The sequence below is a fragment of the Rhinolophus sinicus genome, linkage group LG09 (assembly GCF_036562045.2).
Source record: "Rhinolophus sinicus isolate RSC01 linkage group LG09, ASM3656204v1, whole genome shotgun sequence".
NCBI classification, from domain to species: Eukaryota; Metazoa; Chordata; class Mammalia; order Chiroptera; family Rhinolophidae; genus Rhinolophus; species Rhinolophus sinicus.
This window is the reverse complement of record NC_133758.1, coordinates 85,626,466-85,646,770: the sequence shown is the minus strand read 5'-3', so window position 1 is coordinate 85,646,770 and position 20,305 is coordinate 85,626,466. Positions and strand designations below refer to the sequence as shown.

At 41.3% G+C, this 20,305-nt stretch overlaps 1 protein-coding gene across 1 annotated transcript; it reads right to left on the bottom strand.

Moving 5' to 3' along the window:
- Positions 1–7,835: 7,835 nt before the first annotated feature.
- On the bottom strand, positions 7,836–20,253 carry PEG10 (paternally expressed 10). Its single transcript, XM_019729719.2, is given in 3 exon segments — positions 7,836–13,064; positions 13,067–14,226; positions 19,985–20,253. Coding segments are annotated over 3 exon segments (2,337 nt in total). The 5' UTR covers positions 19,990–20,253; the 3' UTR covers positions 7,836–11,892.
- Between the last annotated feature and the right edge of the window lie 52 nt (positions 20,254–20,305).

Sequence of the window (20,305 nt, the reverse complement as noted above, 5' to 3'; positions counted from 1 at the left end):
AGATGAATCTCTCTCATGAATATCAGTGCAAAAAGCTTCAACAAAACATAAAAAGAATTATACACCATGACCATTTGGTATTTATCCCAGGTATGCAAGGCTGGTAAAACATTTGAAAATCAATTAATGTAATCCATCACATCAATAGGCTAAAAGAAGACTGAGAGAGATCCAAGATGGCAGAGTAGATAAATACTCTACCTGTGTCCTAACGTGAACATATTAAAATTACAACTAAATTATAGAACAATCAACCTGGAGAACCATCTTAAGTCTAGTGGAACAGAAGTCCTGTAAATAAAAATACAAAGAAGAAGCTACTACAAGACTGGTAGGAGGGGCAGAGACACGGAACGGGCCCCAAACCTCCATGTAGTGGTTGAAAATCAGGAGGGCTATCTCAGTGTGGAAGATCCCCTCAGAGGAGGGAGGGACCCAAGTCCCCCCACCAGGCTTTCTTGCCTGGAATACTGGTGCCAGGTAGAAGCCCCCACAATATCTGTCTGTGAAAAACAGTGGGAATTCTGACCATCTGGGTGGGACAGAAGGCTATGGGAAACCCAGACATCCTCTTAACCAGCTTGCACACAAGCTCACTTTCTCACAGGCACTCACCTTGGGCTCCAGCAGAGGGATGGTGATTGGGGGGGCCTCAGAGACATATGGAGGTTCAGATTGAGGTGTGTGGCTGTGGGTGGAGGACTGGAGGACAGCTGGCATTTTCCCAGTGAGGGTTCCTACTTCAGTACAGCCAGCACGTGGGCGCCATCTTGCCTATGTTGAACCCGCCCCCCGCAGGCCAAAAGTGAATCTGATTGGCTTGGTGAGCTCCGCTGTTCCACACTGCTGACCCAGCTGCATCCAATTTAACACGTTGCGTAAGGCGGGGTTTAAATCCCTCATACCCTTCTGTTCCGGCAGGTTTTTAAAAGAAACTAGTTTAAAATGCACTCTTCTCTTTAAAGCGTAAATGCTCCTATGTCATTTATTATTTTTCTATGGAATTTTTTAGGATTTACTCACCTATGGTGTTAGTAATCCCTCCTGTCTCCGGATCCGGGTGGTGAAAGCGGTGCCCGTTAGATATTAACAAAACACAAATAATTCAATAAAATATGCAAAGTAAAAAGAGTCAACAGTAAAAACGAGAATTCTCATTATCCGTCCTTAACACATGGCTCAGAAAAAACGACGATTCTCGTGATCCGTACGCAACGTGTTAAGTACTGCCAGAGGCACCTTCTCCTAAGCAGCCAGCCCCAACCACATTGCACTTGTTCTTGGAAAACTATCAGAGTCTGGCAGGCCCAGGCAGGTGTCAACTAGCCTCTGTGTGCTCTGAGACTTCTGCTGAGTAGCTCCAGGTTCAGCACTGGCACCCAAACAGAGTCTAAAGAACAAAATAGGGGGCAGCCAGATGACTCAGTTGGTTAGAGCGCAAGCTCTGAACAGCAGGGTTGCCTGTTTGATTCCCACATGGGCCAGAGTGAGCTGCACCTTCCACAACTAGATTGAAGACAACGAGCTGCTGCTGAACTCCCGGAGGGGCGGCCGGATGGCTCAGTTGGTTAGAGTGTGCGCTTTTAACAACAGGGTTGCCGGTTCAATTCCCTCATGGGATGGTGAGCTGCACCCCCTGTAACTAAGATTGAAAACGACAACTGGACTTGAAGCTGAGCTGCATCCTCCACAGCAAAATTGGAGGACAATGACTAGGAGCTGATGGGCCAAGGAGGGACACACTGTTCCCCAATATTCCCCAATAAAATTAATTTTTAAAAAGAACAAAATAAACAAACAAAACAGAAACAAACTCATAGATACAGGGAACATTTTGATGGTTGCCAGATGGGAGGGGGGTTGGGAGGGTGGGTGAAAAATGGGGAGGGGTTAAGAAGTACAAATTGGTTGTTACAAAGCAGTCATGGGGATGCAGGGTATAGCATAAGGAATATAGTCAATAATATTGTAATAACTATGTATGGTGTCAGATGGGTACTAGAATGTTGGGTGATATGAGGGATTGGGATGCAGGGTGAAAAGGTGAAGGGATTAAGAAGTACAAATAATTGATAGTTACAAAATAGTCATGAGGCTGTAAAGTAAAGCATAGGGAATATAGCCAATAATATGGTAATAACTATGCATAGTGCCAGGTGGGTACTAGACTAGTCAGGGAGATGACTACTTATACAAATGTCTCACCACTATGCTGTACCCCTGAAATTAATGTAAAATACTATTGAAAAATTTTTTAAAGGGGAAAAATAGGCTAAAAAAGAAAAATCACATGATTATATCAATAGATATAGAAAATGCATTTGATAAACTCCAACATGAATTTTTTATAACAAAAACTTTCAGCCACCTACGGCTACAGGGAAACGTCCTCAACTCAACTTGAATCAAAATATCTATAAAAGTCCGAGAATAAAATACAGAGAGAAAAAATTTCTGACATTGGTCATGGCAATAAATTTTTAGATGACACCAAAAGCACAGGCAACAAAGGCATAAATAAACAAGTGGCACTACATCAAACTAAAATGTTTCTTCTCAGTAAAGAAACAGCTAACAATATGAAAAGACAGCCTACCAATTGGGAGAAAATATTTGCAAATCATAAATCGGATAAGAGGTTAATATCCAAAATATATAAAGAATCATACAGCAACTCAATAGTAAAAAGCAATCTGGTATTAAAATGGGCAGAGGATCTGAATAGACATTTTTTTCACAGGAGACATGCAGATGGCCAACAGTACATGAAAAGATGTTCAACATCACTAATCATCAGGGAAATGCAAATGAGAACCACAATGAGATATTACTTCACACACATTAGAATGGCTATCATATAAAAGACAAGAAATAACAAGTATTGGCTATGATATGGAGAAAAGGGAACACCTGTGCACTGTTGATGGGGATATAAACTGGTTCAGCCACTATGGAAAACAGTACTGAGATGCCTCAAAAAGTTAAAAATTGAACTATCAGATGATTCAGCAATTCCACTTCTGGATACATTAATTCGAAATGATAGCTGCATCCCCATGTTCATTGCAGCATAATTTACAATAGCTAAGACATGGAAACAACATAAATGCCCATTAATGGATGAATGGATAAAGAAAATGTAATCTCTATCATCTATCTATCTATCTATCTATCTATCTATCTATCTATCTATCTACCTACCTACCTACCTCACATATGTATGGTGCCAAAAAAGGTATACACATTTTTAAAAAAGGAAAACTGTATTAAAATTGTAATACTCAATATATACTGGTAACAAAAAATGAATACAAGTTACGTTTGACTTTTGCAATTACAAGAGGTGCTCAAAGTGGTTACCATCAGCATCCAGACACTTCTGATTACGGCAAACTACTGTTTGAGCAACCATTGATCAAAGTGTCCACTTGTATACATTTTTTTGGCACCCCCCAGTATATACACACACACACACACACACACACACACACACACACACACACACACACAGGAATATTATTTGGCCATATAAAAGAAGGAAATCATGGATGAACCTTGAGGACATTACACTAAGTGAAATAAGTCAGACATGAAAAGAGATACCATATGATCTCACTGACATATGGAATCTTAAAAAAAAGAGATAAAAAATAAAAAAAACTCATAGATACAGAGAAGAGATTGGTGGTTACTACAGGGGTTGGGGGGGGGGCAAAATAAGTGAAGGTGGTCAAAATGTACAAGCATCCAGTTATAAAATAAATAAGTGCTGAGGATGTAATGTATAGTATGGTGAGTATACATGGTGTCAGATGGGTATTAGATTTGTTGGGTGATAGATGAGAGGGAGTTGGGGTTAATAAAACTGTCTTATATATTTGAAAGTTGCTAAGAAGGTAAATCTAAAAAGTTGTCATCACAAGAAAAAGTTTTGTAAGTATGTATGATGATGGATATTAACTTAGACTTATTGTGGTGATCAGATAAATATCAAATCATTATGTTGTATACCTGAAATTAATATAACGTTATGTCAATTATATCTCAATTTAAAAAATAATTTTTAAAAAGGTGCACTTTAATTCACGTCTAAATTCATGTGTTTATTCTCAGGTAGGTTCAAAAGAGAAGAGAGGTGAGTAGTGAACACTCTCCCAAACCCAACACTAGATTTTAGCACTTAGCTACAAAGCTTAAATTTAGTTCTCAGAATTGGGCATTATTTCAGTGCTGGACAGACAGGGTAATTTGATATGCCAATTTTGTGGTCCTGAAGCTAGTAAAATACTACCACCCTACTGCAATTAATCTTAAGCACTACAGTCAGTGATAAAACTTGGGGTGGTATTCAGGTGACTCAGAGTTATAAAAATGAGCAATACATAGTTTTGAAATTAATTTAGGCCTAGAAGATAGGACATTGTGCTATTTTACTAGATGTATTCTAACATCAAGTTGATGTAAATGAGATATAAATAATGTTGAAACCTCTTAGAAATATAATGGAAAAATGTTTTTATTATACTGGGGGGTACCAAAAAAATGTGTGCAAGTGGACACTTTGGTCGACGTTTCTCAAGCAGTAATTCGCCGTAATCAGCAGTGTCTGGATGCTGATGGTAACCACTTTGAGCACCTCTTGTAATTGCAAAAGTCAAACGTGACTTGTATTCATTTTTTGTTATCAGTATATATTGAGCATTACAATTTTAATAGTTTTCCTTTCTTAAAATGTGTATACATATTTTGGCACCTTCTGCATTTAAAAGAAATTTATCTATATTGAATTTTCATGAAGCGTATACAATGTCTGTCTACTTCTTTTTTTCTTGGCTTATGACATGCACTCCTTGAGAAGAATTAGCCAATGTTACAAGTATGTAGGTGATCGTTTTAATTCAGCGATTTTCTTATGTAAGGACTGTAAGGCCAGATATAAAACAGTAATTAATGATCTTCCAGAGGTTCACTTGCTCTCCCTTTAGTTATTATCTTGGGTCAAATGTTATGTTGTAAATTATTTTGAGTTACCAGGAAGAGGGTTCCTAATGTACACGTGTCCACTACCTCTGGGATTATCTGGGAACAGAATTAGGGAGCTTTACTGTGTGCTAAAAGGGTTTCTCGGGCGGTTAATTTGGTAGGAAAGAACCATCTAACTTCTCTTTCTCTTGTTCACTCTTTCAAATTATCAAACACTAATAAAAATAAACATTTAAGAAATTTAGTGCATTCTGGAGAAAAACTCAAAAGCCAAAAATTAAGAATAACTCTTTGTCTGCACTAAATTATGATGTAATAGTTCCTGTTCCCAAATGACTTGGGCAACCGTGATTCCTAAGAAAGTTGGGGTACCCTGGGTAAAGAACTTTTGGGTGCTCATCATTCAACTGCATTAGGTATCTCAGTGTAAGGTCTGTGCCCAGCATTGTGTGTCCCAATATCTAGTCTAGTGTCTGGCACATTAAAAGAAACCAGTAATTATTGAACACACAAAAACACACCCATCCATCCATCCATCCACTTAATTGATTAATGATCCATCCAGATTTTTCTCTACATACATTTTAAAAAGCCAGAAAAAGAGTCAAGGGTGAGGGTTGGGTATTTACTTATCTCTGGCGCATTAAAAAAAATCAATTATTGAACACTCACACATTTATTCCTTTATCTATCTATCTATCATCTATCCATCCATTTAGTATTTATCCATCCAGATTTTTCTCTACATTTATTTATTTATGATGTATCTATCTAGATTTCTTTCTAGATATATACAAAAAAACAGAAAAGGAGTAAGGGTGGGGTTAGGTATTTAATTTATCTTGGAAAATACTAGGTGCTTGGGTAATAAGTTAGTTATCATATATTTTATAGGTATATAACAAATATTTTCTCATTCTTGTTCTGCATGTTCTTTATGAATTCAAAACCATTCAGATAATTTTTGATTGCTATTATTATTCCATGTATAATTTTTTACCTTCCCCCACCATTGAGCTCTTCTTTCTTCTTGTAGTTCTTGATTTATCTGGTATTCATTAGTGTATTTTTTGAGGTATGCATCAAGAGTGATTCTTCTCCACACTGATATTTAATTGCTTTTATATGTTTTTAAAAGCTCTGTATTTTCCCACTGTTGTGCTACTTATTTTGTTACTGATATAATTTATTCAAGGAAGGTAACTCAGAGCTCGAATCAGTGAAGCACAGACCTCTATCAAGATTGACCAATGAATGTACAGTTATGTGTTTTAATATAGTGTGGTTCTCATTTAAAACAATTGTTCTGATTAATGACTGGCCTCAACTACACTGGAAAATCGGGGTTCATTATACAATTTCTGCAGCTATAAATAGACTTGATTTCTCTCTGGGGAGCCTCTTCTTTCCCAAAACTGGTATGGGTTTTAACAAATAGTGTCATTGCTGTAAACAGTAAGTTTGATGTTTTGAACTAGCTTTGTGATCCAAGCTGTATAATCAAATGTAATACAATCTTGAGGCTCAGCAACTTTTATTGTTTCCCTTATGTTTTATTTAATCATGTGGTGTATGGAGTGCTGGGGGTCAGAATGGGGAGGACTCTAGGTGTGAAAAACAGGAATGAATAGGATATTTCAATTTCCTTTCAGAGTGACTTAACAGCCTTTACACCATTGTTTAAGTAAGTAACCCTCCCAGCAGGTATTTGATAGGCATTGACTGTGCCCACCCCCAAAGCCCCCATTTCTCCAATTCTACCCACCATCCTGCACACACAGAGTCTGTGAACTCTGGGCTGGATGGATAACTATTCAGGGTAGCCTGCTTCCCAGGAGAAGAGTTTTTAGTTGGGTGTTTTCATCATTAGCCCCAGATCTTTCCATTTAGTCATCATCTTCCATGAATCCTTCCCAATAAATCACTGTTTATGTGACGCCATATGAACGCAGCAACCCTTCAAAATTGGCACATCATTTGGAGTCCCCTTTTCAGACCTTTTTCTTTTTTTGAAGGGGGTGGGGGTGAACTGGCAATGTGTGTTTATTTTTCCAGTTTTATGAAGACCTAATTGACACACATCCCTGTGTAAGTTTAAGAAGTGCAGCCTAATGGTTTGACTTCCACATATGGTGAAATGGTTACCGCTATTAAGTTTAGGTTAGGTTTTCTATATGCAACCTTTTACTCTACAACTCTGACTAATGCCATGTTTTGACTTTCACAATCACTCTGATATTGTTTTAATTGGTATTAAAAACATCTGTGTTAATTTCCCACACGTCACTGACTTCATTTGGTATGTCTTCCTTTTTATCCTCACTAATGCTTTTATAACTTTCAATTAATATATCTCAAGTATTCCAAATAAAATTGAATTAAAAATAAATGTTTATATATTATGTCAATAGAACCTCTATTGTGTGGCTTCATGTTAAAGAGTTGCAGCTTAAAATTTTTTATGTCAATAGTCACTATTAATTGTGTGGCTTTATTTTATAAGTTAACGTTTTGCATCTTAAAAAAAATCTTTTTTGTATCAATAGAGTCACTATTAATTGTGTGACCTTACATGTTGAAGTTTTGCAGCTGGTATAATTTGATTTCCTGGAGTATTCTGGATAAATAATACTGGGTTAATACGTTCTTTATTCCACCCCCACACTTCCAAACTTATCTTCCAACTCCACCCTCCCCACCCCCTACCCTCCCTACGCCCAACCCCCCTACTGCCCCACCCTCCTCACTTCTCCCCTCATCTTCCTACTCCCCCACCCCCAAACTCTCCCACCCCTCCACTCCCCCATCCTGTTCCCTTGATGCTGGCGGACGCTGAAATGATCAGGACACAGTTTGCACTTAACCACTAAATCTTTATTAATTGAATTATTATAACATCAATGCAGTATTAGTAAATTGAGAGAAACAGAGTAAAGAGAATACAGCAATAAAATGCGGAAGGGTAGGGATATGGGAGAGGGGCCAGGGTAGGGAGAAGAGGCAGGGGTAAAGAGGAGGGCTACTGATGGGGGCAAGTGTTCTTATTCATCATTTTCATATAACTTCCATGAATATGTACCATCCATCATTATCAATTTCATTCCAGCAACAATTTGTCAAAGGGTATCTATCCACCCAATAACTCTAAATAAAGGCTTTGCTCACAATCTTGACCCCTGGAGTTAATACCCAGGGCAAAAAGCCTGTATGAAATTATCTATCCAATCACTTATGAACTTTCTCCCACTAGGGTTTTATTCATGTCCAATTCTCCCAAAATATGTTGATCTCCCTGCAGTTCCCTCCAGAATTTATTGAAATCACAAGGGTAAAGGGTAGCAATCACAGAGTAAAGGATCATAAGTACACATGTTCACTTATAGAGATAGATCTAATACATAATCATGCTGTTTAATCCCACCCATTTAAGATTACTTAATAATCCCTCCCACCCTAAAATACTTATGATTATATATATCCCCTATTACTTAAACTGATTACATAAAGAAATAAAAACAATGCGATTTTCCACAGACCACTTTGACAGCATTCTACATTCTGAAACAACAAAGAACTTTCAGTCCCAAGATGTACGTTCTTCCTTCAGATGAAAATGTAGGTGGTTCCCACCAGGATCGTCACCTCTGCAGGTGGTCCATCATTTCTGCCTAGGTCATTCCAGCAGTGTTCTTTGTTGCCAATCTTGGAATTCTATCCGATGTTAGATGTCTGTGGCCGATGACAACTGGATCAATTCAGGAGTCTAAGAGGTACCTGCAACCTTAAATAGAAATCCTGACTGCACTATACAGATGTGCCCCTCTTATTCTGTGCACCTGCTAGTTCACTGTGCTACCTCACCTGATTTAATCCAACTAATTATCATTTTCCAGCATCTAATACAAGTACCTCACTGCTCAAACTAAATTGACCCCTCAGAAACGTATGTAAACTTCCATTTCCATAACCTAGCATGATGACCTTAGCTAGTTCTCTCTAGGTCTGCCTAGCAATGGGAGCTCCTAAATCTTTCTTGATGTTTTAACTAACACTGCAAATTTAGGCCAAAAGTCCATCAATTTTGCCAATTTGCTTCAAAGGGTTGACTATTGGCTTTGTTTAATAATTCTGATGTTGACTTATTTATCTTCTTTATGTTTTTTATTTTGCTCCCTTTCTAACTTCTTCAGATCGAGATGTAATTATTTTACTCTTTCCTTTCTTATTAAAGGCATTTTTGTTGGAAAATGCCAACAATATTGAATGTATCCAATTAACATAAATTTGTTCAACAGCAACAAAATAAATCAACTGAGTAAAAGGAAACTTAATAAAATTCTGATAGTATAGAACAATCAATTTGAGATTACTTATCCTTAACACTTACATTTATAGATAGTATATCTAGCAAAAGAGCATAGTACACACTGCCAATAGATTTTCACAAGCTTTACTAAACAACCAAATGTGTGTCAGGTCTTCATCCGTGAGTTGTTAACCCATACCACTGTCTTCTTCCTGACCGTTGCTGTCGCTGGCCAACTTCTCCAGATTTTTCCTTGCAGTGATGGCAAATGTCCGTGTGCACACGCCAGGCTGCAGACAACGACCCATTCCTAGGTCCTCTGCAGTTTGAAGATCAATTGACAACTGTAAATTTGACACAACACAATTTGAATTTAAATGTATGGAGGATGGATTGGTATCTGAGGTAAACTGAAGTGACGCTTCAAAATAGTCCAGAAGCACAAATGCACCATTTTAAAAGTAATGAGAGACTCTAAGACACATGAGTGACTGACAAGCTTTTCTGATTCCATTGAAAAAGAAAAAGAAAGTTGTTTTGGATTAAATAGCCAATTAGGTATCTTCTTTGAATTTGCATCTTTTTGTGTGGTTTTTAAAGGCCTAATTAATAAAATTGAAATTATATGATGTTAAAATAGAAGATTGAAGATGAACAGGATGAACTATTATACAAAACTCCAGTTCTGAGGAGCCTCTGATTCACAGTGTTGTAAGAGAAGTTCACAGTAAGGAAATATTTTATACTACGTTACTTATCAATTTTAATTAGCTTAACTCTAACACAGTAAGAATTGGATAGATAGTATTTTTGTAATTCAATGGAAATAATTTTTGAGCAGTCACCACTTTAAAACACTGTTAAAAGACACTACTAATCTACAGCTAAAACATTTAAGTATTTAAACATGCAAGAATAAGGGTGGATGATAGTGACTACGTGAAAGATGATGTTGATGAAAAATGAGACGTCACCATTAGACTCCTCTTCCTGATAGGCAATTTGAAACATACATCATGTTTTTCTACTGCTTAAACTGTATTTTGGCAATTGGAGATTGTGTGCTGAAACACATGCTCCTTGAAGCCTGCCTCTTTCTTCTCTGCGCGTGGCAGCAAAATGGAGTCTCAGCAACCAGGCAGGAAGGATGACATAAATCCTGCAGCAGGGTTAATGGTGGTCGTAAAGAATCAAACAGAAAGAGAGAGGTTAGACAGACCGTTCAAGGAAGTAGCAAGGGACCAGGTTAAAGGAAGTCAGGCAGTCCCAGGTTAGCACAAAGCATCCAGGAAACACCAGATGATGTCACTGGATTAAAGACAATGCTTGTGTTGTCTGTTGCTTTGAGTCACTTGAGTTGCTTTCGGAGGCCTTTCATTCATTGGCAGCTGGATTTGAAGCTCACTAAACAAGTCCATATTCTCCAGATAGTGTTCAGTGCCCAAATTTCCCTTCTTCAAAGACGTCCCTCCCAGGCGAAGGAGTGTGGGTGTGGGTGCTAAAATCATTTCCCCTCTCTAAGCATCCTGATGCTACAGTTTAGTGAGGGGACTAATGATGAAATGCCCAGATACTTTATGGAGGCAAAGACGTGGACATATGTTCCCAAGACTTCCGGTGATACTCTTCCAGCCCATTAACAACACTCATGCATATTCTATCTAAAGTACTAAGACAAGTTGGTAACATTAACTCAGAGTCCCTTTTTAAGAGCTGGGTACAGGATTTCAGAGTCCTTCTGATTTGCTACTCATTAGCCCTCAGATATGATTGAGAGGTGGTCACATTTCACAATATCTAACACAACTAGAGCCACCAACAGTCTCTGGTTACCAGGTTTAACATTTTGTGGAAGCCATTGCTGGCACGACGATGGTAAGGTGTAGTGAAAAAGCCAGAGTTCTTGGGTACACATGATTTGCACCAGGATGTGAAGGCACACACAACACACAAGAGTCCGTCTGAGAGGGCACTTCCTTCTCAGGCCTGAGGTGTTTCTGTTGCAGGTATTTTGCCTGCCCCTGGGAGAACCGGTCGAGTTGCTGCTCCTTGAGAATTAACGGAACCATGAAAGAGGAGTATGAAGATGGTGAAGTTTCTAAGGGTGCAGCAAAAAGATCACGGAAGCCGTTTCACACTGCACCAATAATTGTGGCTTCCTTAATAAGGCGTCGGTCCTCCAATGATGTAAAGAGAGTACCGAAACTGCAAGAAAAGTCACGTCCTCTTCCTCCTTGTCTCGCCCTCCATAAAGAAAACAGCATTCCCTGTGTTTGCATCAGCTTCTCTGTAAATGTTAATCGAGGCTTCCAAGATTCGCTGGGAAGTCAACTTATTGTGAACTTTAGTCACCTTGGCAGTCAAGGTGGAAAACTGGTAATCTGTTTGTGAATATTCTGTTGCTCCCAGGAAACAGTGAAGAACTTTTGGTGCTTTTAGGATGTGTGCCAGTCCAGGGTGGCCCTGATCTTCTGTAGCCATTTCAGAGAGGACAGCCTCAGGTTGGCCTGAAGATGCAGTAAGCCCAATTTAGCACACAGTCACTGATTGAGAAGCTGGGCACGAATCAGCTGAGGGCAGAGATCCTGAAAGACGTGACTCATTTATAGGGTGCTGTAGGATGGCGGCGGTGGCGGTGGTGGCGGCGGCGGGGGCGGCTGCGGGGGTGGATACTGAGGGACTGGAGGCTGGCGGTACCAATGCGGATTCCAAGTGATCATCACAGGCACATACAGGGAGCGGCCATGTCCATCTCGTCCCACTGGGTACCAGGCGAATCCGACTGGGTAGGTCGGGTACGTGGCGTAAGTGGGGTACGTTTGGTATCCAGGTAACTGAGGTACATATTCCGTGTACGTCGCCAGGTGAGCTTGGTCATCTAAATTTGGAATAGAGAGTCGAGGGTACTGATTCTGGATGGTGAAATTGTTGGGAGCTCGGCAGTCGTAAGAAACTTGCAGTTTCCACCCCCTTTTCACTTGGAGAACTTGGGCTCCGTTAGGTGCAATTGTTGGAGTAATCAGCCCATCTTTCACATTTCTGGCCACGAAATCACGCAGAGCTGCCATTTCAGGTTCGGACAGTGAGTACACGTGTCCGCTGGGAATGCTGTGTGCTCCAGGAATCATCTCTATGGTAGGGTCAACCAGGCGGTGATCCGGGTAGACGTTTTCATCTACTGGAGTGTACACATTCTGGACATAGTAATATCTCACTGGTTGGTAAACTCTATATCCATCCATTGGGTAGTAAAAGGACGGTTGTGCTGGTGGTGGGAGAGTTGGTGGTATTGGAGAATACATCCGGCAGTGGTATCGGCAGTATTCAGAATCAAAGACGATCGATCGGGTGCTCCAGGTGATGTTGGGATCGTGTGTGCTCAGCCAGCGTACCCCTAGGACGACGGGGAAGAATGGAGACTGAGTCACATCGAACGACAGCACCTCACGGTGATCTCCCAAGTCGACTACCAGGTCGTGTGTTTCATGGACAACTGGGCCCGATGCTATGGGACGTCCATCAATTGCTTCTACAAGTATTGGCCAGTCCTTGACCCTTAGAGGAATTGCATTCTGGGCAACATATTCGTGATCAATGAAGTTGCCAGAAGCACCAGAATCGATCATGGCTCGGACGAACAGGGTGTGTCTGCCCGGGAGATGAATCTGGAGCATCACTTGCAAGTGAGGAGATGAAGCATCATCTGGTGGGGACCTTATTATTTCTGGCCCGGTCGCTGAAGGTCCCTCTACAGCGGGGCCGGGGAGTTTCCCGCCGGCGAAGCCTTCGAGGCCTTGGCAGGACAGTTGTCAGCGTAATGACCTCCATTCCCACAGTAGAGGCAGAGATTCAGCTTTCTGCGTCTTTCTTTCTCTTCCTGGGTCAGGCGCATGCGGGCACCTCCCACGGGCTCGGTGGGATCCACCTGGTGGTGGTTGGTGACGTGAGGCAACACCAGCGCACGGGGTGGGGAGCGTGGCTTGCGGGCTGCAGCCGCCCTGGCCAGCCTTCTCTCGATGTGGATGCACTGGCCAATCAGTGCAGACAGCGACTTGGCGACTTCTTGGCGTGAGAGCTCCGCCTGAATGTGGTCGCTCAGGCCCTCGTGGTACTGGTCAATCAGTGCAGGCTCGTTCCAATCCAGGTCCTGGGCAATCATCTGGAAAGCATTGGAATAGTCGATGACTGACCCCATGCCTTGGCGCAGACGTCTGATTTTGCGTTTAGCAGCCTCTCGCCTCTGCGGGTCTTCAAATACGTGCTTCATCTCAGTCATGAAGGCTGGGTAGTTGTGCATCAGGTAGTGGGCTCGCTCCAGTTTGGCAGAGGCCCAGCGGGCAGCGCGGCCGGTCATCATGCTTGTCACGAAGCAGACGCGGACGCGATCAACTGAGAAATCTCTGGTGCTCTTTTCCATGAAGAGCTGGCACTGGGCCATGAAAGGAACCAGCATGTCTGGGTTGCCATCAAACTTCTCGGGAAGGTCTTCTGGGCACTCTTCCTCTACGGGAGCAGGTGGGGCAGCCGCCGCTGCAGCACCACGGAGCTCGAGGTCATCCTCCTCATCCTGGGGGGTGGGCTCCACTTGCTCACGAAGGTTGGAGTTCTCCTCTGTGAGCTTCTGCACCTGGTTCTGCAGGTTGTTGTTCTCCTCGGACTGCCTCATGACCTTCTCTCTGAGGTTGTTGATCTCTTCAGAGAGATCGTCCCGGCGCCGTTCAGCCAGGTTGGGGATGTACTGGCCCCTCTGGCCGCTGTGAGAGGAGGAGGAAGATGGGGGAGGAGGAGGAGGAGGAGGAGGGCAGTCGGGCCCCAGGGTGAGAGTTGGGGTGGGAGGGGACCTCCCAAGTGTAGCTTCACTCCTGTGGGGATGGAGGCCTGGATCCTGGCCTCCTCTTCCGCCCTTTCTTCTTTTTGTTTTCAAAAGCCTTTTGTTTCTGTAAATGAGGATAATAGCATAAATTCAACATACGCATTCAAAGCAGCACAACACAAAGAAGATTTTAGCACTTAAAGTATTTACTAAAGTTATTTAAATACATGAGATTTAAAGTATGTCTTCACTCTACTTGGTTACATTAATAGTTAAACAAACAAAAACCCTGCAAAGAGACAACAGATAATGAAAAGCACCCTACTTTTTGATGTCCAAATGACTTTTTCATCATCAAAAGTCCTCTGTTCATTATGAATCAACAATACATAACTGTATCAACAGCATGTTTAACTTTACTGACTATAATAGAATGCTGAGACACTCCAAAAAAGTAGTTTTGTATCCAGAGAGCAGAGCAAAAAACTTTTAAGGCAAAGATGGCTATGGAATAAATTACAAAAAATAAAGCCAAAATGATAACTGGTATTAGAGGAGTTAACTGAATAATATATAATGTTCCAGCCAATAGGGAACCAAAAAAAACGTGGGGGGGGCAATTAAAATCACAACGCCTGTATTCATCAACCATAGGGAGAGGGGGCATTCTGGCCAACCCGTCACCATACAGAGGAGGTTAACTTGTATCAAAACAAACAACAACTGTCACAAAACCCACAGGATGGTCTAAATTACTTTTCTGACCATAATTTGATTTCTGAAAGAGAATTCCCTATGGGACAGAAATGGCACTGAGCAGCAACATGCGTATGTCAGTTTTCCTCCTTATTATGCAGGCAATCAACCACAGATATTAGTTGCTACCTCTTAGCAGCAGCTGGGCTATAAAACGGGACTTTGGAAGGAGCCCAGTAATAGGACACCTCAAACTTATAATAAGGATTTAATTAAATAATACACATACTAAACGTGCGGTAACTGTTAGCTGGTATTAAAAAGTAACTAATAAGAAAACAGAAAGGTAACTTTCTGTGTAAAGAAGTTGTTGAGATTAAAACAGGGAGGGGCTGCAACTATGACAACCTGGGCTTGCATTTCCCACGTAAAGATATTATTTTTTTAAATACTGTGTTGGTCAAACAAATCCAGTGCCTCATTTGACTTGCAGGTGATCAGTTTGCAATTCCTGCTTTTTAAATAAGATTGTCAGTGCAATATGAAAGTTTGTACTTTAGAGTGAGATAGGGCTGAACTCCTAGGAGTGAGCGGTAGTGAGGGGTAGGGGGAGATGAGGAAGGAGATTAAATGTTCTAATTATGGGTATGGTGATAATAAATCACACATACAATAAACCATTACATAGTACCTATGTACTTTCTGAGTATAGGGTTAAATGTATTTGGAGGAATTTAATTATTTTAGCTTTTAATGATTTTTTTTAAATGAAAATCAAATTTTCCTTTCTGGAAAATATTAGGAAAGTATTCAAAAGTTTAGAAACATAATAATAAAGCAGGCCAACTACCTATTCGCTAAATTTTAATTGGGCAGTCCTGGCCAACTGTTCCTCTCTGACCCATAAAGGCAAAAATGGATACCAAATTAATTACAAAAAACAAAACCACAAAGATAAAGTGGTTTTACAGTAAGCAGAGTCCTTAAGGGACAGATTTACTGTGCATTTAACTTGCTATTTAATTATTTTAATAATTTAGGCTCCAAGAACAATGAATAATCGACATTCAAGGTAAAATATTCAAGTTTAGAAAAAATGAGAAGATGCAATTAACATATCAGTCTGACATTTAGTTTCATTTCCAACTCCTTTAACACAATTGTATTGGTGACACTTAGAATATAAGGTCACAGAATAATATAATTTTTATTAAATTTTTAATAAATTAAGAGTATTAATATCCCATAAAAATAATAAGCACAGGTCAGGTGACTCAGGTGCCACTTCTATCATCTAGACATTAATACTTTCAAAACTTAGAAGACTTCTGAAAAGGCATTTACTGCAGGGGCTGGCGCAGCCTGACCCAGATCAGGAAGGTTAATGACCTACAGGTCATTCAGTCACTGGGGTGGGCCCTATTGAGGCTCCAGGTCTGATGGCTTTAACATCTGCAACACAATAATAGGTCTGAAATAACAATACATTAGGAAATCAGCAAATAATCACTGAATTGTATACAGAAACAGAAAGATCAATAAGCGTTTAAAATTCAAATGTATTTTTCTAGGCAAGAAGGTAGAAGTGAGAAGAGACTGGAGTTAAGACAATAAGAGGGGTTGCAACTATATAACTTAGGGATGCATATGCCCTCCTCAAAGATATTCAAGTCTTTAAAACATTTTTGATCCAGTGCTGGTCAAGCAAACTCAGGGTCTTTATTTTGCCTGAAAGGTCACCAGTTTGAGATCCTTGACCTTTACTGATACTATCAGGCCTCAGGGGTTGTAATTTTGGGGTGGGACTCTAAATCCTAAAAGAGATAAATGCCCAGAACAGAGTACTTTGACCATTAAAAGTGATAGGGCAGTGGACAGGTAGGTTAACAATAAGTGTAAGTAAAGTTTTAAAACGCTTAAACAGCAACTGAAGTGCCAATTCACTAGGGAACAGGAGCATTGTGACTGGATTTGAATTACAGAACTATCGTTTCTTAAACGCCCTCTTAGTAGGAGCTGGATGGGGGGTGGGGAGACTTGTTCAAGAGGCCCCATTCCTAAAACCTGAAAGGAAACACAGCATAAAGCCAAGCCACTTGGGAGAGATGCCACCTTTACATATGAAAGAGTTCAGTGTTAGTCTATTTAGGAATTAAATACATATATTTAATTAATCTTTGGTTCTTCAGGATGACCTCTAAAATTCTCTAGTCCCCAAACATACCAAAGAGCAATAGTTAACCCAAACCCACTGCACATTAAACATCCCATTAGGAAATGACACTTCATTAAGCAACTCTTAATTGTTTTACATTTTTAAATGTCCAAATTTCTTTTTGAGTACTATGAGCACTATTTGTAAAATGCCAAGTTCATTAATATGCATATGTTGTTACCATTGCTTTGAAACTTTTTAAAATGCAAACACAAAATTTCCAAGAGGAGGGGTGTCAGGGTGGCAAGGTAGGTAAAAGGTGTCTGGGGATTTACTTAAAACTGTAATTATGATAAACACATGTTATCCATAGAGTGTATACTTGGTGGGGGGTGGAGTGGGGTATGACAGATTTTTGAGACCCAAATCCCCCCTAACAAAGTCCTGGCTCATGATGTATAATATACGGAAGCAGTTTTTTAAATTTCTTCATTTAGTTAGAAACATAAACATGGTACACCTGACTGGTAGTACACATTTATTTTATATACATGTTTAATAATGCCAGTTAAAACCCTCAATCTCTATTTTGTAACATAACCACTTTATGTCACATTACGTAAATTTTAAATATGACAATAATGTATCATTAAAAGTAATCCACTTGCCCCAAATTTTAGTTTTTGCTTTTTATTTTTAAAAAAGCTAATTATTTTGAAAATTTTAAGTTAATTTAGTTACTTTATATTTTAATTACAGCTTACATTATTAGAGTTCAAAAACATATTTTTGTTTTTGTTTTTGTTTTTTCTTAATATTCTGTTAAAAGTGAGAGATAAGGCGAACAATGCTCTGGACAATCCAGGACAGCAAAGCACCATAGGAAAGAGCCAGGAGCAAGAAACCAGAAAAAACCTGCAGACACCAAAGAAAGCACGGAATAAACCAATTTATTCTGGACATATAACTCATTTAATGAACGCTACCACATGCCAGGCACAATTTATAAATATGTAGGCAAGGCTAATCCCCTACAGTTGCAAGAAAAAAATTCAGCTTCCTAGGCACACAGATAAACACCTCATCCTCTCAAAGGCCAAGCCAAGCAACACCAATAAGCCTCTTAAAACTTCTGTAAAACAGTTCAAGTTGTTCCTTATTTTGTATCCACCAACAAAGCATCCGATTCTAGTAGGTCCCTCCACAACGGTCCAGTAGTGTCTCACAGAAAACCACAAAAAAACCTTAAATGTGAAAGTATTTAAAACATTTTATATATCATCTGTAGTAAAAACTTTTAGCTAGATTGCCTTTAGAGGTGCCAACCATTTGAACTTAGACGCACCCTTCTTTATAAGCCACTATCAGTTTAAGTGGTGGGATGTTACTTAAGCAGAACACTTATAACTTCCATGTATAATTACTATTGTTATTGTTCTTTATTATTCTTGTATTTATTAGACACTAGTGGATAAAAAGCAAAACCGGCACAGCAGAGAAACCGCAGGAGGGCGGGGCTGTGCAGCCAGACTCAGGCAGTGAAGGCGCGCAGGCGCAAAGGTAAGCCTGATGGGGGGGCGAGGGCCTCACATTGCGCAGGCGCAGGCGGGCTCTGGAGAGGCGGGGCCTTACACCAATCAAGAGGCGGGCTCAGGGAGGGGCCAAGCTTTGGAGAGGCGGGGTCTAAGGAGCCACCTCAGGAGGAGGGCTCAGGGAGAGAGGCGGGGTCTGGAGGAGCCGCCTCCGAGGAGGTGGAGTCTGGGGAGGCCGGGTCTAGAAGGCGCGCTCTGGGAAGGCGCGCTGCAGAGGAGGCGCGCTCTAAGTAGGCGCTGGGAGGCGCTAAGCCGGCTCCAAGCTGATACTGCAGAGAAGGCGCGCTAGAATGGGCGGGGCAGGTCTGAGACGGGCTGCAAGCCTATCCCAGGGTACACCCCCAAACCCCTCCCACCAGACTCGACAGCCAGATTCATATTTCATGCAACGAGAGCAACCCCCCACCCCCATCCAATTCCCCTTCCAATACTAAGTAAACCAACAGTTTCCACAAACTGTTGCTGGGCGCCAATTCGCGCCACCACTACAACCACTTCAATCAAGCGCAACTAGGCAAGGCAGCCCGCTCTGCCACCACCAAAAGATTCCCTTTTACACTCAAGTCAGGGCCCCTCCACTCCACTGCTATAGCAGGAATGGTATGGGCAGAATGTTAAATAGTAATTTTTGCCCAGGGCTCCATTTTGTCTAATAAAATGCAGAGAACCGTCCTGCAGAAACAGTGGGAGCCATTCCAAAAGGTGTGTTAGAGACAAAGGGTGGGGTCCTCCTGTAAGAAGACAAAAGTAATCTTACTCTGTAGCTCATATCCTTCTACAGCTGGTTTCTTTGTAGTACGAAACAGTGCAGCTTGGATACCTCTGCAGATGTTATTACTTTGTAGCGCATTTGCGAGTATAAATTGTTCTGCAGCTCATGTACCTCTGCAGTTCCTGTGCCTTGTAGCGCAATGAAGCGCTGTTGTAGTGCTAATCATATCATTTTTGTAGCGCTATTCTTCTGCACCTCAGATTTTATAGCGCATTTAAAGCGCAAATCAGTCTGCAGCTCATATATCGCTGCAGTTCATACTGGCTTGTAGCGCACTGAAGCACCCATCAGTCTGTAGCGCAACTGAAGCTCTTATCAGACTGTAGCGCATTTGAAGCGCTTATCAATTTGTAGCGCATGAAGCGCCAATTAGTTTGTAGCGCGTATCACTTCGCAGCGCATTTGAAGAACAAATTGCAAATTGGTCTGTAGCTCATGCCCGTCTGCAGCTCATGTCTGTCCGCAGCTCATGTCTGTCTACAGCCCATATCTGGACTTAGGTCCTGGAAATCAAAGCCCTGAAGGCTTGATTTCTCCACTGTGTTGGGGAACAGCCAGTGAAGGCATGCCAAGGTTTGCGTGGAGACATTCAGGGGCGTTACTCCATCTCCCGCAGCTCCCGATAAGAACGGGGAATGAATGTGATCTTAAAAAAAAAAATCCTCACCGCATACTCACCACGCGAGGACTCCTCTGCGAAGACAGGAAGGACGAGGTCCCACACCTGTGCCAGGCGTGGGCTCCACTGGGTGCTCCGCAGCCTGGAGTGGCTCCGGCTGCGAGCCCGCTCAGCGGACCAGTCTCGAGGATTGGTGGACCCTCTCAGCGGTTCTCCTAGGTCGTAGTCAGGTTTCTTCGACACACACCAACCGAAGTTGAAGCGCGTGTACCCGGAGCTCCGACTGGGAGCCTTATATAGGCTGAACAGAGGAGGGGGGCGCCAAATCCCAGCGTGCTCCGCGGGTTAGGGGGGCGGAGGTGGGGGAGC